Raw genomic sequence first — 25,327 nt, 5'->3', positions numbered from 1 at the left:
GCAGTGGTGGGCAGTGTATTTTATACCATGGCCTTCAATGCTGTCTACAGTAGAACCAGCTCCTAATAACCTCATTATGACGCCACAGCTACGGGTTATTATTTGTTTCGTGTAAAAAACCCATATTTATGTAACACTGCAACATTTGACAAGTGAAATTAAACATTACATGAAGCTCAACACCAGCAAATACACTAACTACAGATTGCAGATACAAGAATATGCACATGACGGAATGCTTCGTCATTAGCGGATAATGCATATAGTCAAAATCATGGTAATTAACACAATGACAAGAACAAACTCACAACAGTCCTATATATGACAACAAAGCATGACAAAGTAATCCAGCAAACCTGCTGCGCTAAAACACGCATTCCGCCACACACTCAAGAGCTCGGGCCATTCAGATATTATTCACATCAGAGGGAACAAATTTACCATATCATAAAAACGTCACGATAGAAAAATTAACACAGTAGTAACGAAGATGTAAAAACAAAAGCAGTTCACTTACCAAAGCTGCTGTTCACTATTTAAAGACAAAGAATATCCTCCTTTCTTTGATTACAAAGAGTTTAATGACACGGTTGTACAGTACATCGGTTCAGTTCCAGTAAGAGGTCCTCCTGCGAACGTGTTCGTTGAGTTGTAGATCCACTCAGGTTGAAAAAGTTTTTAAAAGCACCGTAGCTTGTAAGTGTCCTGTTGAGTCTTGTTGCTGCCTTAGTCAGGCAACTCAGGTTAGCAAATCCAGCGTAGCTCCAAACACCAAGACACTCAATCGCAAATAAAACGCATTCCCAGCCTTAAAATGTCCAACGCTTCTCCGACACCGGGAATACCATTTGTAGTTGCTGGACTGAAAGTAGCACACAAATTATTTTCCTGGCTGGGTCAGGGCTGATGTCCAGCTTTTCTTGAAATGTCCTTCTCGAGAAATCCGTTTCTGTTCCTTCAGCCTTTGAGTGTTAAAAAAACAGAGCTAGGTAAAAAAAACTCTTACTACAAAGTTCTACTAGCTAGTTTCACAACAGCCATGCTAGCCCACTGACCAATCACGGCACACGTTAATGCTGACGTACTCGGCTAGGCCACCCAGAAGCGAACAAAAAATCTTGATTGGTTGAAGACTATGACAATCAACAATATCGTCCCCATTTACTTCAACTGCAAATGGATTCACTTGTAATTTTGCAGGCCTCGGGCAGATATCTTTACCTAGAGATAGCATAGGGGCGAAATCTCAATGGATAAAAGCTCTACTTAAAACATGCAGCGCTGGAAGCAGGGCAACTGAGGAAGACAGTAGCTATGCAATGAGATAATAAGCTAATGGGAAAAATATTTAGAATATATGTAGTGTATTTATGAAACATTTTAATAAAAAGAATAATATTTTATGTTATGTCTGTGTGTGTTTATCGATCCACAGTGATCTTTAAGCACCAGGCAGATGACCAGGTACCTGCTTGAGGGTTATTACAGATCAGAGCTGCATTGGTGGCTGTGTTGCGAGGTGGTGGTGCTGTGAAATTAAACAAGATCCAGGAAGTCCAGTTTCTAGAATGCCAGACAAAACAGTTAATGAGGCAACATTTTCTACCTCTGGAAAGTTGCCATGGCAGCATTAGTTTTACTAATTAATCTTGATGCAAGGGAAGCAGTAGTACAATGTTACGTTGGTAAGACACAACATATCTGGAATCTCAATGTATTTGTTTGGCAATTACAGTGTGTTGCCCAGTCTCAGAGCTTCGCTAGCAGTCTAAGATTGTGTACGAGTGTTACTATCAGTAGCCGTTCCACCAAAGCAGATGGTGGAGGAGCAGGACATTGTTCATACGTGCAAAGGATGACTAACCCCAGGGTTCTTTGCGTCTCCGGTGGGAGAAAACGCAGCAGACAGACATGCAGTGATATGACAGTAGAATGGTCTGTGACTTTTGCAGACTGTCAGCCACAACCTTGGTTTACAGCGATTATGGAGCTGGAGACTCAAGACTGTTGGAACTTGCTTTTAAACAACACAATATGGGTGTCCAGGCTGTAGAGGGACACAGTTCTGCCTCAGCAGAGAATGATAATAGTATGTCATCATCACTGCCAGGCAGCGTCAATTGGCCGTCATCCTCTGCAGGGGCATGTGGTGGATTTTAGAGACGGTCACAGGGCAAAGTCAGAAGAGCCCAGTTACATTCTGCTTCACTGCTGTCAGAGCAAAGCTGGAGAATGCTGGAAAATAGGCCTATCACTGCCAACAAGCAAACTCCTACTGTTAGTAGACGCAGGCAGCGGCACAAAACGAGTATGGCAACTCACGCCTCCCATCCTTTTTCTCCATTCTGAGCCACTCAAAGCCTGCTCAAAGCCTGCTTTGAGTGGCACAGACCACGCAGAGAGCGGAGAGCGGTGTTCAACAGCCACCAGCCTGCCCGGCCTGCTGCACACTGCCCAAGATTCCCAAGATCCCGCTAGCAGAGGTGGGATCACTTTCAATGCTTTGATGGGATCCTTGCTCCGAGCGACAACATCCATGAGTTGTCCATGACTGCTGTCTCTCTGGAGTTCAGTGTCATGTCTAGTCCTTTATTTAATTTAATTTTGTATTTCATTGTTAATCAAAAAACAATACACTAACTGAACAAAACGAGTATGGCAACTCACACCCCTGCCTCTCATCCCTTTTCTCCATTCTGAGCCACTCAAAGCCTGTGGTACCGACCACGCAGAGAGCGGTGTTCAACAGCCACCAGCCTGCCCGGCCTGCTGAACACTGCCCAAGATTCCCAAGATCCCGCCAGCAGAGGTGGGATCACTTTCAATGCTTTGATAGGATCCTTGCTCCGAGCGACAACATCATGGTCAACGCCCCTGCCGGCAACACTCCGCTGCTGCCTCCCGTCATGTCTGCTGAGACACTGGCTTCGTCTGCAGATGATGACGACAAGATCGTATCGTGTCTGCTACATCAGCATCCCCGGAAGTTCACTGCCAAGATCCTTCCACTGGGATTTCTAGCCCCCGTTGCTATCAAATAACTCTTTGGATTGATTGTATTGGTCACTCAGTGTTTTAAACGCCTGGATGAGGAGAAATCAAAGCTCAGCCGCCATCTGCTGCTCACTCAACCTCAGAGGAAAGCTGAGACAAAGCGTAACAACACAACCCGAAGGGGGTGTTAGCGGGGTAGAGCACCCACTGCCTCTGGCTGCCTTCGTTTCTCGAGCCGCCTCATCAGAGGCACACCAGCATCGCCTTCATTACAGCCAAGATGACCAGGTGCAACCGAGAGCAGAGGCACCGCATCAACACAAGACTTTTGCTTGGAGTGAAGCTAGGGAACAGAAATTACTGTGGAACGGAGCGTCCTGATAGTGGGGGCCGTAGATCTGTGGATCTGTTTGCCAACCGACGGAACACTCACTGCCTGCTATGGTTCTCCCTGGCACAGCAGGACGATCCACCCCTGAGGGTGGAGGCATTTGCACATGTGCCATGGTCATGAAAGCTACTTTCCGCCTTTCCACCGCTTTGCCTTTTCCTTCTCCTGTTGTAGCCTGAAGGTATTGTCATTCAAGACAGCTTTGCTGCTTGCACTGACAGCAGCTAAGAGTGTGTGAACTAGCTGCTCTGATGGTGCACCCCAGTTTCTCTTTGCTCCATTGTGACTGTAGCAGGGCTACCTTCAGACCAAGTCCTTCCTCTGTTCCCAAGAACATAAGGTGTTCTTTCAGATCAAGGGTTGTACAGCTGGATACTTTTTGCCTTCCACCCCATGCGTGGGACAGGGAGGCAAAGTTACATCTTCTTTGCCCAGTTTGTGCGTTGGATTGTTATGTTGAACGCATGGCCCAAATCAGACACACTGAACAGCTGTTCATGTGCTTCCAAGATGGGGTGGCTGGTAAAGCCCTTTCAAGAAATGCCTGGCAGGATGGCTTTGTAAGTGCATCTGCCAAGCTTATAGACAAATTCAACGAGACCCTCCCATTGAGGTCTGCGCACACTGTTTGGTGGGGTGAGTGTATAGGAGATATGGACGGCGGCGTTGTGGTTGATGTCCTGTTCGTTCATATGGTTCATATCGGGTGTCTGTGCTCACTGGAATAAAACAGGACCAACGGGAAGTTGTGGATGTATGTTTACAAGTTTACTAATAACAATACTAATAATTCCTCTGGTCAGGTGTGGTCGTAAGGTGTCTTTCGGGTCCTGTTGATAGGTTATCTATTTGTGACATTAAACTTTTTTAATCTTATAAGAGTCCTACATATCCTGTGAAACACATTGTATAATGTATTTCCTAATAATATAAATAATACCAGTAATGTTATCATGGTTATCTCATGTTTTGTTATCTTTATTTTTATAGAAAGCTTGGAGGGTCTAATGAAAGATGAAATAAATAGATTATTTGTGAGCTTGACCCATATTAGCATCCAAAAGTCAAGATAGCTTAGCCTCTGCTTAAATTATTTTATTGGCCACAACTTTAGTTAAGACAGACATATCCAATATAAAACTAATTAAAGGATTGCCATAAAATTGTTTGAAACTATTCAATGTCCCAAGAGGGTTAAGTCTACTGACCTGGTGATCCTTTGATTTTTCCTATAGCGCCATAAGGAAGTTGATATTTTAGTGTGTCCCCTTTGGGATGAAATGTAATGACTTTAGTTATCCCTGACTTTTTATTTAGTGGTATCATTAGGTCAAAATTTAAAACACTTTTGTTAATTACCATTTAAATAATAAAATTCCCATCAGCCTCATTTGTACTATGAGGCTACTACTAGTATTGAGTGATAGTTACAATGTTAATGTGGCAAATATTTCACTGCATCTACTTAACATCCATGTGTTTGCATGGTCACAGAGAGCATGTTAGCATGCTGACCTTTCACATTTAGCTCAATGGCATGGCAACTCAATTGGGTATTGCGAAGCAACCCCTGCATCACATGACTGAATACACCGTATGTTTGACAACATCACCAATATGTTATATGTGCCCATAACCCCATAGTTCCTCCTTTACCAACATCAAGAGTACTGAGTGAACAACGAGGTCTAAGCTGTTACGCTGCTCCTGACCTGTTTGCTCTGGAGATTGGAAACCCCCAGAGCAGTTGGTTTCCAATACCACGGACATTGCCTTGGCCAAAAGTCTGAGAAGGAATTATTTCCGGAAGCTCCAAGCACGCTACTGGGCAGGAGGAGAGTGAGATTAGAAGTCCTCTTCCAGCCGGCAGAAATACAATAGGTTAAACCACCTACTGGCCTGAGGAGCATTCCTTTGACTGGTGTTATGATCTTCCTTTCTTGAGGTTGGAAGGCCAGAGACGTACTAAATGTTATTGTTTCTCCTTTTTCTGTCATCCGCCTTTTGTTCTGGAAATTTCAAATAGACCATTAATCGCAGCCACACACCGTCTGTCTCCTGTTCTCTGTTTTAATCTATCGCTCATTATTTTCTTTTTCAGTTCTCTTTCATGCTCTTTTTCATTTACTCTCCCTCTAACCTCTCTCTCTCTGTTTCTCTGCTCTGTCAACTCTGTCTTTCTTTCTCACCTCTATGCATGTTTCACAACCGTGAATGACCGTATCTGCTCCCCCCTACCACTCTCCAATGTTTGTCTGAAGTATTAGCGAGTTGTTGCCTTATTGGATAGAATTAATTGATTAATACTTTTATCCAATTAGTGCTCCCTCATGCAATTAATCAGCTGGCTGATGTTAGGGCTGCTCCATCAGTCGGACGAAAGGCAGACAGATGCTTTGGGTCTGGTGGGTGATGATCATTGACCTCTCCCTCTCTCTCTCTGTGTGTCTCTCTCACACCTGGTTTCCTGTCCTCTTCTCACTGTTTTGCAATCGCTCTCGAGCACATTGTTAGAAGTTTTGCTGAACACAAGAAACGCTGGTGGAACAGTTTCCTTCCGATATTCCTAAAAATACCAACATATTATGGGTTTTGTGGCTCAGAACACACATAGGTAAAATGAGCAGAAACGTGGTGTTTGATGATTTATTTTCTTTATTTAATGTTTATGAATTGAAAAACATTATGTGCTGTCAATGCTATATGAATGCTATATGAATGACACAAATTATTCAATCCTAAACCCTGACAGATTTTGAGGCTCAGAAGGACCAAGTACCATGTAAAACATATTTACAGATTCAGCCCAAATTGCAGTTATAACATACATATTCTTTTCTGTTTTACAGGTTTATCCAGCTCTTGCCTTTTAAACACTGATGGAGTTGTCATGATGGTCAAAGAAATACCGTTGGACCTTTGAAGAATGAACTTTCCAAACCACTGGATTGTTCTGGAGGGAAAAGCCGTCGAAGGTCAAAGAAAATCATCAACAGTAATATTAGTTGGCCTTTTCTTAGTTCAAGGATTCTTCTTCGGGAGACAAAATTATTCATGACTTTTCAAGGAGAAGAAGTTCAAAATAGTAATTTTGAAACACACACCAACCATTGGAAAGGACGAGGCTACAAGTAAAATCAGATGCACTGAAGTAGTAAAAAGGACAAATTCAAGAATGGATGGACACCATCAATCTTCAGGGGCGTTTTTCTCACTCCAGTTGTATCCCTGTTTCGCACTAGTTTCCCTACTGATCAGTGAGACAATCCAATAAAATCTTTTATTTTTGTTTCCTTCAAAAATCAGCTTGAAAGGCATTATCCTTAAGGTCATAATTTGAAAAAGTGCTATGAAAGTTGCTATGAAAGGTGGGGCAGATACTTGAAAGAATCAAAATGACTGTTCATGCTACAAAACAAACAGGCACTCTGCAGGTGGTAGGAATCCAATATGCTCCATGACGTACCCTGTATTCAGCAGATAACCTCAGATTTATTTGTGATCTCATGGATTAACTTTTAAATTCTTACACAAAGGCCTTTTGTATTTGGTGTAAAACTACAAACGAAAAAAAAAAAAAAAAGCCACTTCCTGTTCATATGCATCTTTTATATTACATGTAGACCCAGGCTGAATTTATTTTTTCCTTTTCCTATTTTATTTTTAATCAAAATGGCTCTTTCATGGACAGCAGGGGCTTGGACACTGGCAGCATTGGGTTTTCTTAGCTGCTGTAGTTTTGGCTGTGAGGCCTCAAGGACTAGTGGTTCGATCTCAGAAGGAAATAAACAGGAGCAAGAACCCTCATCGTTGGAACGAGTGAAGAGAGGATGGGTGTGGAACCAGTTCTTTGTGGTAGAGGAGTACACGGGCACAGAGCCACTCTACGTAGGAAAGGTAAGGACATTTCTTTCTATAATGTAAATATCGTAATAAGAACTTTGTGTTAATTCCTTAACCTGAAGGGAATTAAGATATGTTTTCAAGTTGTAGTAAAATGAGTGCAAATGCCTGCATGCTCCCTTGTCATCCAGATAAATATCTTATTAGCAAGAGCATTGCCCACTCACATGAGCGCCACATAGCAGCAGATTGTTTTCTAAGAAGCAGAATTAAAATCCAGAGGTTTCCACATTCACTTTCTCCTAAGTGTCGTTTATCTGATAAGTGATTCAAAAAGTTACACTGAGTTAGACAATTGCATGAGAATGTCACCAGTGCGCTGTATTTTCCAAAAGACCAGATTTTGTTGACGTATGTAAATGCATAAAGAAATGCTCCAAAGAAATAGGGGGCAGCATTTCACCTTTACTGCTGGGTCCATACAATCTCAATTACAGTCAACAGTTATAAAAATTGCCATCTAGCAAGAATACATAAAAATCAAACCAAACTGCTCAAACTCTGAGAACTCAAAATATCATTGCAATCTCAATACAGTCTGTGCAACATAACGTTTTGATAGTTTGTTGATTGGTTTGGGTCTGGGCTAGCAGAGACGAGGGAACAACTCATATTTTTGTTTTGTCCTCCCTGCTGATGGAGTACTGCTTCACTCAGAAGGGAGTGTGCAGAGGCTCCGGGGGATGAGTTTGAGTTAGCGGCTGTGGTGGCTCGGATTTGGCTGGCGAAAACACGCAGGGCCGATAGTCACAGTGGGCTGGTGAAGCGCTGGGTCTAAGCTGTGTAACGGCAGCAACAGAAAGTTTGCTGATCAGGTGGGGAGTCAGAGCAGCAGTCCCCTGGGATCTGAGCCCCGATGCTGGGGTTTGCTGAACTGCTAATAGAAGCTCCGTCAGCCTTCTGCAGCCACCTGGTGCTTTGCTCCCGGCAAAGCAGCCTCCGGGCGGTGGTGAGGACGAGGCAAGGGTTAGATTCAGTTTCTCGTTTCTGCCACATTGAAATGAATCCAGTGAACAAACTATTCACAGAGAACTACCTCTTTATTCTCTAAACGGAGGGCAGTCTGGCGCTACAGGCATCTTGCAAGTGGTATTACAACAACGTATGGGCTGGGGCTAATCAGTTAGCATGCTCATTTCCGTTGATATCTCAACACAATACATTGGCATCTTTGACATAAGATCAATATTATAACCTTCTCACTTTCTGTTGATGTTGTTAAATTACAGTGTTGGCCATATCTTACACATTGCAAACGTAAGAAAAAAAAGCTCAGAATGATTCAGCAGTTTTTCAGATATATAATTGTGCATATTTGGCTAGTGTCCAGTGCTTTATTGGAAAATGTGTTTAAGATATCAGCACTGTCTGCTACATATCAGGCAAAAGGCGAAAAATAATGTGCCGTAATTCATTGATATCCCACGAAATTATTTTGTATCTTATCCCAGTAATCATGAACAACGAAGTATTCAGACCACAAAATCTCACATAAAGGGGGGTGGGCACAACAAAGAGTGATCTTTCACCCAGGAGACCACGGTTTGTTCCCCTTGTGAAACGAGAAGTCAGCTTTGTCAGGTAACTTGCTTACTTCAGTAATGGCACTTTGGTGGTTGTTTGAACCCGAACAACACTTTTTTTTTCTATACCTAACTAGGTAGTGTTGTTGCCTAAACCTTACAGAGTTTCCTGTGAAGACTGACATTTAAACAAAAAAAAAGACTGTATACATGTAATAAGCGGAAATTGACACATGTTGCTGGCTTTAGTAGGAAAGCTCACTAGAATGAAGAGTAGCTTTTCATAAGATATACTAACCATTAACATACTTTGCACATCAACAACCATCACTGTTGTTAGTCATTTTCCATTCCATTAATCTAACCCAGTATACAAATGTACCATAATCGCAATTTAGTTTTAATGTGGAAAGAATACGTACAATAATTGTGTGAACTTTGAAAAGTGTAAGTGTTTAGCTCCCCCAACAATAACCACGAACTTGTGCATTTGCGTTGCAGAGATGCAGTTGCAAATTGGCCAAAATTGTTGCCAAACTTGCACAATCACTCAACCCACCTAATCAGTAAAGGGTTATCTGGAACCATTGGATTACTACACTACTACTTACAGATAGTAGAACAAAGAGGGAAAAAAACACATTGGTCATGGGTTTAAGAATAAGAAGAGATAAAGATCAAGTCCCAGTGTTTTTCTGCAAAACACCTCTGGAAGGTGCTATATCACCAGTAGTAATAATCTTTGCCACTGCAAAGAATCTAAAGCTCTTTATACATCTGTTCCTCCATGACATTGCCCAATATTTGTCTTCAACTATACTGTCAATTTTTTAAAAAAACTTATTTTTCTTTTTTCAAGCCCTGGCATCTGTAACCACATGCAATTGAGGAGAAGCAGCCAGTTTTGAAAAGTGTCTAACTTCAGCTGTCACTAGCAGAGCTCCTGTGTAACGTAGGCGTTGCGGTGGTTTTGAGTTTTGTTTCACTCCCACGTTCTTGTTCTCATTGTTATCTACCGGTAGAAACCTCATTGTTCTCTGATCCACTCTGCTTTGTTGTGCTGTAGAATCTCTGAAAGCTGTAAAAGTCCATTGGCTTCTTGTAATGCAAACTGAGTACTTTCTGATGATGCTTCATGTGAAAAGCTTTCCAAGGGTGAATCACTGGAACAGTTTTTGCTCCACTACATTTTGACTTTAAGATCATACAAACTTCAAAGGAAACTTTGCCCAGACACAAACTGTATACTATAGCAAATAATACATACAGATTTTGACATCCTTTCCTGAGCAGAAAATGGAGTCACTCTCAGTCAGTGTTTCTTGTTTTCTGAGCTTTTCCTTGCTTTCTTGACATAGCCGGGTTGGCCAGACGTGCTTTTAGTGCATGTTAGCGTGCCCCAATGGTTAGCTCACAGCCTCCGCTCTACACTGCGCTCATACGGTGGTTAGAGCTGATGATGTCGTCCCGATTGGCAGCATTGTAGCAGAAGCGTAGCTTCAAACCTCTGGTTTCCCATCAAGTAAACACTGTTAGCTCTGTCAGCACTTTAGCCATAGTTTGCACTGTTGGGGCTGTTAGCTCACTCTTGGCTATGAGCCGCCTGTTCGCCGTTTTCGTGTTGAGACAGGCTATTGATTGAGAGGCAATCAAAATGCTCCCAATCTCGGATTTTGCACCTTTAATGGCCAGTGGCATTTCCATTACACATGAAGAATACTAGCACTGGGCCTGAATCACAAGTTCTAATCATACACATCATTTACCATATTTACCTTAAGAGCTGTACCTGTCTTTCCACCAGAGGCACCAGGGGCTGGATCTAGTTCCTTTGCCCTAGTTCTAGGATCACAAAAAGTCTACTTCAGAAGGAAGTACTTTCTGCTCGTCCAGGAACTATCAGGGCAGATTTTACAGTTCACTGATCAAACACAACTCCCAGTGTACAACTTGATGCACACAGTTAGCAACAAGAGAGTGAACACGGCAAACAAATCCTCATTGGCTTATTGTTTCATTGCGGTTGCCTACTAAAGCATTAATAACGGACCATAAATGCTCAACATGCCGATCGCTCGGTAGGCAGGTACTCTGGAGACTACTTTTCCACCTCTGCATGTCTTCTTTGCATGCGCTCATTACATTCGTTCTGTGTTGTTGTTTTTCTGCGTGTTTTTCAATCAGCTATGAGAGTAATTTGTCCAATCTTCACTAGGACTTTGTTTAGTTCCTGTGGTTCCTTTGTTTCTGGAACTGTTTGGTCAGACAGCGGCGTTACTCAGTGATGACCGCCTCAACGATGCCCTTCTCTTTGATGTTGAGGACAATGTGTTGACATCAGAAATGTGATTATTGAATATTATTTGAACGTGATTATAGAGCATGAGTATTGGTCAAATTAAATAGTTTTGCTATAATCTAAGTGCCATTTGTAAATTTGGGTATATTTTGCCCACTTTATTTCACTCTTCTTGGTCAAATCCCATTCATCAGCTGTTTCTCAAATGAAATTCATTGCGTTAATAAGAGTGGACAGCGTGTACGATTCGATTGCCTTACATAGGACGTGATTTGGAAAGACGGGATATTAATGCAGACAGCATGAGACTCAGCGATGAGTCACACACATCAATCCTGTGATCCCCTTGTTTCTAATCGTTTAGACACGGCAATTGACCAGCTAATATTTCATCTGCATATATTGATTCCTACAAATGAATGGAGATGTTCTCCGCAGAAGGGTTGGCTGTTACAGAATAATTATTCTTTGGTCATTATTTGTTTGCCGTCGTGAATGCGCTGCATTCCTGATGGCAAACCAACAACAAGTCCAGCAGAACAGAGAAATAGACAGAGAGTAATTGAGTGGTACGTGTTGAAAGGAACAGAGGAAGAGGGGAGGTTGCAAAGGGAAGCTGGGGAAGAAGAGACTTCACACACTGACTTGTGATTCATTAAAGGACAGGGCGCTAGGGAAGGCAGTGAACTGATATAAAAGGGCTGAGGGGAGCTCGAGAGGGCTGAGGGAAGCTCGAGGGAGTGACACAGCAGGAGGCGAAGGGAGATGATTTTATTAATAAAATTATCCAAAGTTATTGGACTTCATGTGACTAGTTCACCGGCTAGTACCAGTAATATTAATGGTTTGTGTGAGCGTGGATGTCTATGTGCAACTCTCTCTCACATACTGATGGACTATTCTGGGCTTTTTGGTATCAACACTTTAATATGAGCAGTAGAGGATTAAAGCCAGTGTGCCTCTGTACTGGATAATTACAACAAGCTTTCTTTTCATATTACTTCACCCCAACTCAGCAAAGTTGCCAAGCTCGCTCTCTCTCTCTCTCACACTTTGGCTGCCACCACTCTGCTAATGAAATCAGATTTACCAATAAAATGGTCACTCACATGGCGTTAAACTGCCAGCTTTGGGCAGTAAGTTTATATAATAAATACCTGCAGACCTAAATGATACAGCTATATTTTGGAGTGAAGGAAGGAAGGGTGTGGGGAACTTACAGGAAGTGTACTTTTGTAAGTGGCAGAGTTGCTGTTGAGCCCATATAATCCTAAATGGTTGTTAAAGGAAGTAAATGAGGCAAATGACATATTCTTCTCTTCCTTTCTCCACAATTTGACAAAAGCTGTCAGACATAAATCGATTTTGACGGTGTGTGTGTGTGTGTGTGTGTGTGTGTGTGAGAGAGAGACTATGTGCAGCATGTGTATATGCTTTTATATTTCAACAACAAAAAGAGTCTAGTTCAAGGGTTTTGTGTAAAGATTCACAGTCTCTTTTGTATCCATCCACCTCTTTGATTTTGACGGATGTATCTGGAATAGATTTCCTCATCCTGTCTCAGCATGAACTGTGCTTGTCCATGGCCAAGGTGCTTCTTTGTACCTTGTTTTAAAACTCAGCATTCAACTTGAAGCCAGATAAAACAGAATCCCTTATCTTTGTTGTGCCATTTGTGTTTGGGCTGAAGCAGCTTTAGTGTACTTTTGGATATTAAGTATAGCCTAATCCTCACAAATAAGCCTATGTATGTTGTTTCTGATGTGTTTCCTTAACTGCAACAGCAGGTTGTCAGAGAAAAAAAGTAACAGAAGTGAAACAGGAGAAAGCGGTTGGAATTGTTCATCTGTTTTATATTTCTGTGATCCAATACAGAGTTCCTGTGTGATACCCGAGTAGTCTTGGTTGGCATAATTTTAACTCATTGTGTTTGTTTATGAATGAGAGGGAAAAATGTTTGGCCCTGGACACAATCAATCAGACAACAGAAAAATGCACATACTGTTCAACATGCCTGTTGAAGCAATTCTCCCTGTCGTAATGATCCAAGCTATAATTAGTCAAATCTAGGTCCAAACATTGCAAGGAGGAACAAACCAGCTTAAGATGGGAGGAATGGAAAGAATTAAACAAAATAAAAACAAACAGAAAATGTGCTGCTGTGGGACATGGTGTTTTAGGGAGCCACAATTCCCATTTTGGAAGAAGAAAAAGCCTTTTGTTTACTCTGCTTTGTCATCTTAAATAATGTTATATCATTTAATGTGGCTCTTTTATTCTCTATTTGTGCATTTCCATGTTCTGTCTAAGCCTCAGCAGGTCTGCCTCCCATCTCATCTCAACCCAGCACCATCGCCCCTTCCTTTTCACTCTCTCTTCTCCCTCTGACTTTCTTGCCTTTCTTTTTCCTCTTCACTATGCTACAATTTACTCTCGTCTCTGGCTCTGTCTCCCATGGTCTGCACCCTTCCTTCTCTCATAGCTGTCTCCACCTAGGTTGTCTCTGATACAGTCACCTTGTTAACGCTTTGAAGCTGTTAAGATCAGAGAGTTTGACAAGCTGCAGTGAAATGTGGCAGGCCTACTCCTGATTACACAGACTTAAATATAAGACAGCCAATTTGCTCCCACTTTGAAACCCTCAATAAACCAAGGCTTCAGTGTAACCCACGTCCTGATATCTCCACTGGAAGTGTAAAATCGTGCTTCATAAGTATCTCGCCTTTCTATTCTATTTTTTTTATTCTGCCATGTGATTCTGTTATTATATAGTATATTTACTTTTGCTTAAAATCCTGTGAACATTTTTGAATTCGTCAACAGAACAGGGGCGACTTGCAGGTCCTGCAGATGTTTTTAGTTTCTAAAAAGGAATGTCCTTCCAATACCAAATCACCACTCTGTCATACATTTACTCAAGCAAGGCGTGTGCTTTAACATACTTTTAATACACAACTCAAAAGAGCTGACTACCAAATAAGAAGGAACATTTCTGACAGTGCATGTGAGTCACATATCACCCCCTTCAGCAGGTTAGCCTACAGTGACAGCGAGACACTTTCTTATAACCCAAAGGTGAACCTGACAGGGCATCAGCAACCTCACTCTCCCCTGAGTCACCCCACAGCCCTCCACTGTAAACCCTAATGCGTTCCTAACTACTACTCGCATAAAGCTTAACTTAAAGGCAGACACTGGAACATAATATCGGCTCTGCTCTGATTACAAATGCACATTTTTAGTCAGCAATCAAATCTTCAACATGCTACTACTATATTGCTTTGCCGTATGTATGTTGAGAGAGTTATTGTTCTCTGAAATCTTTCCATTTAACAAAATTCTTGTTTCTCATATTATTATAGTAACAAACATTTTTTATTTTAGTATACACATGGTAGTATTAGTATTGCGTGTTCATTATTTGTTAACTTAACAAAACAAAAGGCAACTTAATCCTTTAACTTAAACTTATTTTATAGTTTTTGATCTCCAATAATCATTAAATATTCAGATTCAGTGAGTTATACTGTAGGCTAAAATTTGAGCAAAAAAAATTTGCAATTGTCACGGGATTAATTGACAATAACTCCCTTCCTATTGTTTATGAACACCAGCATTCATCATCCCTTTCACCTCATGCAGTTTCTGTGACCTCATGTCTCTCACCCCCCCCCCACCCCCCCCCCCCCCCCCCCCCCCCCCCCCCCCCCACCCCCCACCCCCTCTCACAGTTCTTGCCTTACAGTTTGAGGTTAGCATAATCACACATGAAGTTAGCAGACCCAAAAGATTCTTTGTAATGTCACACTTTAATTTTTTCAGAGCATGGTCCACTGTGGCTCAGGAGTCTAATCCATCTCCGTCCTTGGGCAAGACCCTTAACCCCAAATTGCTCTCGAAGCCACCGGTGTATGAATGGGTGTGAATGCTTAGATAGTGCATATTTTTAAAATGATTTATGCTCCTGCCTTTAACTGTGATTACATTATGTCCTCAAACAATTGATACAATCCAGTGGCAATCCATTTTCACTGTTGGCTATTGACATTTTTCAAACCGCAAACTCTCAATGACCTGCAGCACAATCCATTCCCGTGGTCATAGTGTCAAACACTCATAGCTGCATTAGTTGTGTCTTTACTGAGTGTTCGATCATCAAAAGGTAGACTTTGTGTTGAGTATCAATGTAACATGTTGATTGTGTTTATACCCTTATCTCTACTAATACTACTGACCTGGCCAACGAAAATCACACACATCAAGTCCAAACACCCCCTGGCAAAGCAAATCTTCATTTTACTGCATTTATGTTTATTATATTCAAGAAGGGACAATGCACATTCATTTGCATGAGCACTTGAGTCCATCATGTAAATGTGCACACACCCATAAACATGAGCACAATAGGAAGCACAATTAAACAATAACATAACCACTGCTCCAGCTGCAAAATCTAGAGACGGAAAAAGCTCAGAAAGATGCAAATATTTGTCCAATGAAGCAGCCATGATTCTTGCCCAGCAGTAGTCGACTTCTCATGGGAATTCGTTAAGGTTAGATTTGCACTCCTGGTTATTTTTTGCTAACAGAGTGACGTCCTGGCTCTGACCTTTAGTTTGCTTAGAACAACTTAGCTAAGCGTAGTGTGTGTTTGTTTTTCAAGCTGCCAACTTGAATCACTCCAGCGAGGATAGACTGACAGACGGATGGGTATATCCAGCCTGAGGGAGGAGAAATAGCATCATCCCAGCAAAATGATGAACTCTCTATTTATATATGTGTGCCTGCTTGTGTGTTTGTCCATATAAGAGCAAGCATGTACAGTAGGTAGGAACCCCATGGTGCCAGAATTTGTGCAATTGAATTAACCAATGATGACAACATTTCACACACATGCTTGTCTGCAGAATCTAATTTAGAAATACAGAGAGCGGGTAAAGGGGAACATAACCAGTGGCGCATGACTATGGAAACTTTTATTGGATAACTCTCAGAGTTTGGACCAATGAAACTTCTTTTATTATAACTGAAATATTGATACCACCGAAGTATCCGGCAGTATATTTCCTCTGACTGTTCATGCATTTGTCTTCAGGATGATTCAGAATGGTGAGAAAAGGCAAAAACAGATAGATAAAAAGGGAGGGGAAAATGGATGAGGGAAGCAATATCAAGGCACAGGCTTGCATTATTCCGCGGTTTTACGACAAATACTTAATGAAACCCCGCAAGGGTGATAGAAGCCTGTATTTAATTAAGCCTTTATAAAATATTAACCAGGGAGGCCAGGGCAATTCCCCCTCCCCTGGTCTTCTCAGTAGATTGAACCACAGTTACACTGCATAGACAGCACTGAATTATAATTCCAGAGAGAGAGAGAGAGAGAGAGAGAGAGAGAGAGAGAGAGAGAGAGAGAGAGAGAGAGAGAAAGAGAGAGAGAGCAGGTCTAGTGCTCACTAAAGAGCCAAAGGGGAGGTTGAGATGGGGGACCAATGCTGCGCCTATTGCTGCCTCTGGAATGTCTTCTAATCACATTAGGGGGGAACTATAGCTCTGATTTATAAGGGCTCTTTTAAGTTCACTTTTCAGCCCCGGCACCTCTATGTCTCTACCTTTAACAATCTTTGAAATGACTTTGATCTCCTAATTTGGGCGTCACATCCTGTGAAGGGCACGGTGTGCAGAAAAGGTGTAAATCATCACTAGAACTGTGGTGTCTTTTTTTTTTCACGACGATGATGGCTGCTCTATAGGGAGCAATGAGAAGGCCTTTAGCTGCAATTGCTATAGGGAATAAGATAAGGGAATGGTCGAAAGGAATATGCATTATTTTGGTCACGGCTGATGGCCAGATGTCTTTTTCTGACTATCAACTTCACAAACTATTAGTATTCACAGCGGTAAAATAAATAGCAAAATTCCATCCAAAATGTCTGATGTTGTGATCTCAATTTAAAGGTCCACGTACTAGTTTTTCTGAACTTTCAAACCAAATCTTGCAGTTTTATCAGTAAATGGTGCAAGCTCAGGTGTCATCAAGTGTTTAATGTCAGTCATGCGATAAGTGGTCATGCACTAGCTGAAGATCGTATCTCCTGATCGCTCTCTGGCAGCTGAATGGCTCCAGGTCGATGATTTTGACCCCTTTCCAGTCAATGCTTGACTAGTGTGACGTGGGCTTTACAGGTATCTTGTGTTGTCATGGTCATAAAATGTAGATTTTATGGTTTGAAAAAGTAGTGTCTTGTTTAGTACTTCTTAGCCTTCAAACACACTGCAACTAAATAGTACTTGAATTTAATCGAAATAAATGATGGTAGCTATCAGGGCATTCATGACTGCTGCATTTTAGTAGTATTCACCTACTTCCAAAAAGTAGTCAATAGCTGATTAATTGCGGTAGATAAGTTATCATTTCTGTTCACCCAATAACGATGATCAAGTATCATCATAAAGTCTCAAATACAACCAGTTAATGATTAACTAGTGTAGGTAGGATCCAGCTGGGGGTATGTGGAATAACAGACTCCTTGATTGGCTCTGAGAGGCTAATTACAAATGAGCTGGAATCTGATTGGACTAAAGCTGGAGATAGATAATGCAACTGTCTTGCCTTCACTAAATAGCTTACTTTAAATTCTGATGATTAAAGTGGGCATATTGTAGAAAAGAATGATTCATACAAATCTAGGATTGACAATTGTAGTCAAGCATTGTGACTTACCACCATCTTCATTTCTGTCGGCTGCGCCCCACACTATTTCCTGTTTGAAGGACAAAAACTAACTTCCTATTCTTTTTAGAACACCAGCATTCACTTTTCCTTTACACCTCACACAGTATCTGTGACCTATGCATTACCACTGCTTTATTACTGCACCATGCTGAAACCACAGATGAACGAGTAGTCCACAATGATGCAAAGTGTCGACTAAAGGTTTTGACAGTCGACTACTGGACTATGTTGTCAAACCCCTTGTAGCCACTGCAACACTCGTCAGTGTCAACATATTCCCCAATAAGTTGGTAAAAAGATAATCTTGGCAGCATTACTTTCTGTTTCTGTTTAAATGTAGTTTCTGTTGCAAAGTAGTATTTTGCAAATATAATTTTGACGTTTTTTTGATCTCAATTTACAGATCCATACAGACTCTGACGAAGGAGAGGGGAACATCAAGTACACTATCTCTGGAGAAGGGGCGGGCTCTATCTTCATCATCGATGAGCTAACAGGAGACATCCATGCCACAGAGAGGCTGGACCGAGAAAAGAAGGCTTTTTACACACTTAGGGCCCGGGCCCGGGACCGGCTTTCCCATGACCCTCTGGAATCAGAGTCTGAGTTTGTCATCAAGGTCCAGGACATCAACGACAGTGAGCCCAAGTTCTTGGAGGGTCCCTACATCGGCAGTGTGGCAGAGCTGTCCCCCATAGGTAAGGCAATAAACATTGCAGCCAGACAGGGGCCATCTGGATAGCAGTTTCAAGCATTGAGCTCAGGATGGCCCAAAGGAGCACACACTGAATGAAATCACCGGTTTTACAGCTATTTTCATGATGCATAAGTAGGACCTGTAACATAATGCTTTGTCCATCTTGGCCCAGGGGAAGCTAGAAAATGCCAAGAAGAGCAATATGCTAAAATTCTCCCCCATTGTCGAGATGGGGAAAAAAAGCAGACATGAGATGGTAGATGAAAGTAAATTTGGAGTCAGTGAATCCATTGTGGATAAGAAAGAAGTAGAATGGTGTCAAGGACATTTGAGGAGGATCCCCTCATGCGCTGTGTCAGAGCTATGCCCCGTAGGTAGGAATAATAAGGAAAATGACGGAGAACGAACAGGCACACAGAGAAAGGAGAGGCGAAATGCACTACTCCCAGATGAGCTTTGTGGCTGTGTTCTCTGACACACTGTTATGAGGTAAATCATGACGGGGGGGGGGGGGGGGGGGGGGTTAAGGGGGAAATAGGAGGGGTGCTCCAGAAGAGTATATAATAGCGAGGGTGCATCATATTTTCAAAGAGGCTTTTGACATTGAAACCACAATGCTTTCAATCTTGACAAACATGTTGTTATTGTGAGCAACAGTATTAGCGGCACACCACGGCTGCTTAAAGTTCTCAGCGAAATGGAAAAGACGGGTGAACGAGGGTGTCAGGGGCTACATTAGCATGCTATTAATGTCACAGGCCCCGCTGATGTTTAATAAACATAATTCTGTTTAGCTGCCAAGCGATATCACAATACCATGTGTGCTCAGAATGTCGTGTGTGATACTGATTTGTCTGTGTGTGTGTGTGTGTGTGTGTGTGTATCTGTGTGTGTGCGTGTATGTCATCATGCATATGCAGTAGAGGTGTGGCTGCTTCTTGGGTGAGTGACTCCAGGAGTGGTGCAGAATGGAATGGCTCTTCCCTGTTCAAGCCTGATTGGAATTAATTCCTGCTTCCTCAGCATGAACCAAACCATGGGCATTTCTGCCTACAGTGCGCTCTAAAACAGAATAGTGTGTGTGTGTGTGTGTGTGTGTGTGTGTGTGTGTGTGTGTGTGTGTGGTTGTGTGTGGGAGGTAGCGGAAGAGGGAGAGAGTGAAAGACATAGCAACTGAAGGGTACCACAAAATAGGAGAGATAAATAGAATAGAAATTTACCCAGAGATTTAGAAAAAGATGTGAAAGCTTCGGAAGCAAGAAAGCTATTATCTCCTCAAGAAGGAGATACATTGGAGTCAAAGAGTTCACGCTCAGTTAATGTTAGTTAAAGTAATCTTAATGATCGCGACCCTTCCACTTTGGCTGCTCCCCCTTGTTCGACCCTGTTGCACCTCAGTCAAATTACGCACTAAGTGAGTGTGCAGTTCATGTTTTAAACATCGTTGTGGAGCGCTGGCACTAATGAAGTAACGGCTACTGCTTAGTCAAGCATTCTTCTGCCCTCTCCCTGTTTCTTTATGTCGCGCTGTTCCACTGTCCAACATCAGCTAGGGCCAGCAGTATTTTTTTGTCATTTCAGTGATAAGGTCACAAGCACAATGACAATAAATGAAAGGATTAAAAAGAAAAGAAAATAAAGGCACCGGACAGACGCTCCTTCCGTGTTTGAAGTATAGCTCAAATAGCTGGAGAATATTATCACTTTAATGTGAAGACAATGTGTTTCTTTTTGTCCAAACCAACAAGACCTACCTTACTAACAAGTATTGCCTTTGTGACCGAGGCCTGAGGTTAGCCTTAGGTAGATATATTCCTCTTTGTCGTAGATGTCTGTTGTTGTCCACAAACTAATACATCAGTGAGCCATGCCGTAACCCTGGGTGATTACGATGGGCTTGGGCACTGCAGTTTATTTGAGGTCAATTCCACATACGCTGTCCGGCTGTTGAATAATCAACCTCAGCACAAAATGTGTATTAATCCACAGATAAAAATAATCCCCAACAAATGTTACTGTTTCAAAAGTTGGGAGTAAAACTTGCTAAAACCTGTAGTGCCCAGCTGTTTTTTGGACATTACTTAGCCTTCTCTGAAAATCAAACTATATTTGTCTAACCTGTTTTGAATTTACATAATTACAAATGGATTTTGGGCTGAGTGCTGTATGCAGAAGGTTAATCAGAATGAATTGAGAGACGGACAAATGCATTGCTGGTTTTAGTCTGAACACAAGGATAATTATGAAAACCAAAGAAACACCAGCCACTTCTTTGCGATATGCCCTTTGAGCTATCTCAACAACATCTACAATTGTTTTCATTTTCCCCAACTGTAGGCAGCTCTTCTATTTATTTTTTGCATTGCCCGAGAATACTGTCCGTTAACACTATCGTCATATATAGACTTGATTTATTCACCTTTCCTGTGTGAACGTGCAATATACTCAAAACCTGGTAACAATCAGTTAATTTTATGTAATTTTGACACGGCTCCTGTGAATTGACACCGGGTTGCTTTTTATGCCGTATTGGAAGTCGGTTGCAAGCGTCAGCCGCACCAGTGATATGCTCACTGTGCTGTTTTAAGCCCAACCGTAAAGAAAACTGCTTTGGAAAACGTGAGGCCATAATAGTAAGAAAGTAATCAGTAGTCAGCTGCCTGAGGCATATTCATTTTTAGTTATCACTCCTGTCATGTCCCCCAGTGCCGGTCTGTGTCATAGCTTTGCCGCCTCAAACCCTCCCTCTTTATGCAGAGGCTTCCTGCCTGCCTGCCTGCCTGCCTGTCTGTCTGCATGCTTGCTCAGCATCTGCTCCAAAAAATATAATACTTTGTCCGTTGGTTTTCAAGGGTTGGTTAACTCTGAAAAAGGAGAAGAGAGGGCAAATAACACACGAGCAGCAAAGATGATGATGATGAAATGTGAGGGCCTGAGCTCTGTGTTGTCCTTTGGAAAATTTGCTGCTAATGAAATTGCAGTCTTAAATCAAATTTGTAGTGCATGGGTGATTGAATGTTGCTTTGAGAACCTTGCATGTCGTTATGTTGGGAAAGAAGAGGGAACATGGATGGAGTCACTGCAGAATGCTAGCTGTGTCCTCTGACTCATGATAAAGACTGTGAAAAATGTATTTAATACAATTTCTTGGTCGAGGACATCCTGGACTAAACACAACCAAAAAGAAACTGACAAGAAGATGGGGTTTCGGGACTACCCATATCAATTACAGCCCTAATAAATATATTTTCTATTTCTTTACTATACAAATTCAAAATCTGCGATATGTAGTCTAGTTGGAGCGAGCTGAGACAACAGTGTGGCCCAGAGGTAAAGTGCTTCACTGACAAATGACAGTTTGCTGGCTCACTAATGACCACCAATTGCAGGGTGTATTTTGAAATAGTGTTGCTGAGAGAATTAAAACACATGAATTACATTGTGATAACAGTTAACCAAGATTGGTTTAATTAATTCATTTATTTCAGTACATGTTACTGACTTGTTGCTTTACTGTACTCCCTTTACGCAGGCGTATGGGTTCGGTTTCTTCATTGGTGGGGACACATGCACTTTATTTCCTGCATTCTAGTGAATTTTTCTACATCAATTTATGGTGTAAATGTCTTTAATCATGAAAGGTAAACACATAATTCAGGTATGTTGAGGTGACATTCCAAAATATGACAATATAATGTTATATATTATCTATATAATATCTATATTGCTTTCAAATATGTATTCTCCTGCAGATAATGTTTTTCTCATTTTATGCTATCTCTGCTAAGTCAACACATATCTAGGCATGATTTCTTCTTCTCTCCTGCATTGTGTCTTTTATTTGGGGCAGTAGGAGCCTCTTTAAATGTGCATGTAACACTTGTTCAACTCAATGATATATTGATTTGTTTTAGTTTATCTATAACGCCCTGGAATTAAATAGCCCATATGTGTTTCAGCAATATTTCATGTTCAATACACTCTGCACATTCAAAACATATCCCATATCAGACAAATATCATATTTGTGTTCTCTGAGATGTCGATAATGAAGTTGTAGTAGATTGAGAAAAAAAGTTGTAATATTAAGAGAATAAAGTGTAAATTGAATGACAATAAAGTCATAATTAAAAAACAATCTTAGCCTGTAAAACCAAATCTAACATAAATCTGATCAGGCATGAATCTCACCACGGTGTGGCTTATTGTTAACTTCACCCCCTCAAATAACGTCCCGGCTAGATCCACTTGTACATTTCAAACCAGCAGTGGTATTTGTACCTAGTAAACAATAACCATTCCACAAGCACCATTGATCTCAAATTCCTTAAAAAATGAATAAATCAACTCCGCTCAATTTTTTCATCAGCACTGCCAGACCATCACATTCCCCACCTTCGGAGTACAAAGAAGAAGGCCGGAGTGTATGCTACTGACACCCAGCTGGTGGCCAGCTGTGGAGCGAACCACTGCTGATGAAATTATTATAGTCGGTTGTAAAAAATCTAATAGCATTAAAAAATGGCACAACAGAGTGTCAATAATCTTTAGTAATTACGTCTACTTATTGTGCTTAGCTTATATGACCAAGTACGATTTTAGTTTTCATATAGTTTTTGTGTGCAGTGAACACTCTGGCAGGTGGGGACACCGCGATTCTGCCTTCTCCAGTCACCTCACCTGAGCAGATAGCTACCCTATTGATAGCTGTCAGTTTTACGCAGATTCACGTCATTCATATGCAGAGAGACAGTGGGCTTTTAATTACCACGGTCCTCATAGTTGGCTGAGGCCATGTTGTCCACACCAGAAGCACATTTCTCCGCGCCTCTCAATAAGCAATTTTGCTCCTCTGTGTGAATATGTGTGACTGTGCACTTTGTTCACTCCAAATTATTATTATTATTTTACATATTTCAGTGTTTTTCAGGTTTAAGGTGCAACACCTGAGATTGGGAGCATTTCTATTGTCTCTAAACGGCTCTCAACATGGTGACGGTGCTGTCAGCGCAAACTACAATGCAGCAAAAGTGCTGACAGAGCTAACAGTGTTTACCTGAGGGGGAAGCGGAGGGTGGGTGTCAGTCAGGACTGAATTGTCAGCTGTAACCGCTGCATGAGTGCAGTGCAGAGCAGCAGCCGTGAGCTAACCAGTGGGGCAAGCTCACATGCACTCAAAGCAGATGCGGGCAGCCCCGCGATGTCCACAAAACAAGCAGAAGCTCCGATAACAATACACACAGAGGGAGAGTGACTTCATTCCCTGTTCAGGTAGACATTACTACACTATATCTTAACATAAATATAGTTTACTTCTATATTAATGGTCAGAATGTTTTACAGCTCCTTTAAAGGAAATGAAGAAATGAATAATTGCTTCATATGTCTATTTGATTAATGGATGTTCACTTACAAACTAACAGGTCATCCTTCTCTTTAAGGCTCACCATCCATGGTATATTTTGTGAATAAAAATGGACCTATACCATTATGTAAATCACCTGCGATTTGAAAAGCTAATGATGCCTGATGTCCATTTGCGAGGTAATCTGAGATTCACAGGTCCGTTCATTTAAAACACCCATCCTGCCATTATAAAAACATCAAATTCATATTTGGCAAAAATGGTAAATGGACATCATACGGCGCCTTTCTTGTCTTCTGACCACTCAAAACGCTGTTTGTCAAAATTCACCCATTCTCACACACACACACACACACACATTCATACACTGACGGCAGATGCTCCCGTGCAAGGTGCCACCTTCCCATCAGGATCTAATCTAAATGTTCATTCACATACACTCACACGCCAAGTACATGAGTAACCATAGCAACAGGGATGCATTCAAAGTCTCCGTTTACAATTTACATGTTAACAAGCTCACATCTAATTACAACATTAGTTACGTCGTGTAACTCCAGAGTGGGTTCATCCCTACACGCAATATTTTTTTTATATTTGAAAATGTAAAGCAGCATTTTATCAGCTGGTTTAAGTGGAGCCAGAGGGGCCCACAGATTAGAGGGCTATCCCTTTACTCATAGAATCAGGAGTTACAAAACGTACTAACAATTTTGTTCGTATCGGCTCTGCTCTCTAAGAGATATCCCTATTGGGTTAAGGGTGAAGCTGGTGTAGTCTAAGACCCAGTGTGACACCAAGGTCCACAAGCAGACAACACAAACCAGTTTTCAAACTGTAGATGCCACCCATAATAAAGAATGGAGGCACAGACTGTTCTACAGTTAACACCATGTCAGCCCTTTTCACAGCACTGCCGTTGCAGAAGAGTCGTGACATTCTCTACGCTAAACGATGATGATCGGATTAGAGGCACACCATACGTGCGTAAAAGTGCAAGATCTGCAGCGCTCCAACTACTGTTAAACACATTTAACACAGGATGAGTCAGGGAGGATTCAGATACATCTCGCCGATAGAAACGGGTGGAATACCACGGAGAAGCCCAGGATGCCGCTGCGCAGATATCTGCCAACGGTCATTCTTCTGGGGAGAACCATGGATGAGGATAAAGCACTTGTGGAGTTTGCAACGACGCCCTGCGGAGGTTCTACTCCCGCTGCACTGTATGCTTGGTGTGATGGCGCCACACAGCCAGTGAGACAAATGCTGCTTTGAAAGGCCACGCCTTGTGAGTGCGCTCTGTAATGAACAAACAGTTGCTGCATCCTCTTCATGTTAAACGTGCGTACGGCGTACTGAGACAAAGCCTGCACTGGGTAGAGTCAGTGAGACATTTCTCCTGCCTCATTCCGATGAG

At 41.8% G+C, this 25,327-nt stretch overlaps 1 protein-coding gene across 1 annotated transcript in view; it reads left to right on the top strand.

Moving 5' to 3' along the window:
• Positions 1-7,057: 7,057 nt before the first annotated feature.
• Positions 7,058-25,327, top strand: part of cdh22 (cadherin 22) — a gene marked incomplete at both ends in the record, with an annotated part of 75,321 nt that continues 57,051 nt past the window's right edge. Inside the window, 2 exons of the mRNA XM_079186458.1 lie at positions 7,058-7,282; positions 18,250-18,544. Coding sequence (XP_079042584.1) covers positions 7,058-7,282; positions 18,250-18,544 — 520 coding nt within the window. The remainder of the gene's footprint in view (positions 7,283-18,249; positions 18,545-25,327) is intronic.

The sequence above is a fragment of the Pholis gunnellus genome, assembly GCF_910591455.1.
Source record: "Pholis gunnellus genome assembly, chromosome: 3".
Lineage (NCBI taxonomy): Eukaryota > Metazoa > Chordata > Actinopteri > Perciformes > Pholidae > Pholis > Pholis gunnellus.
The sequence above is the reverse complement of the archived record's forward strand: the minus strand, read 5'-3'. Positions and strand labels throughout refer to the sequence as shown.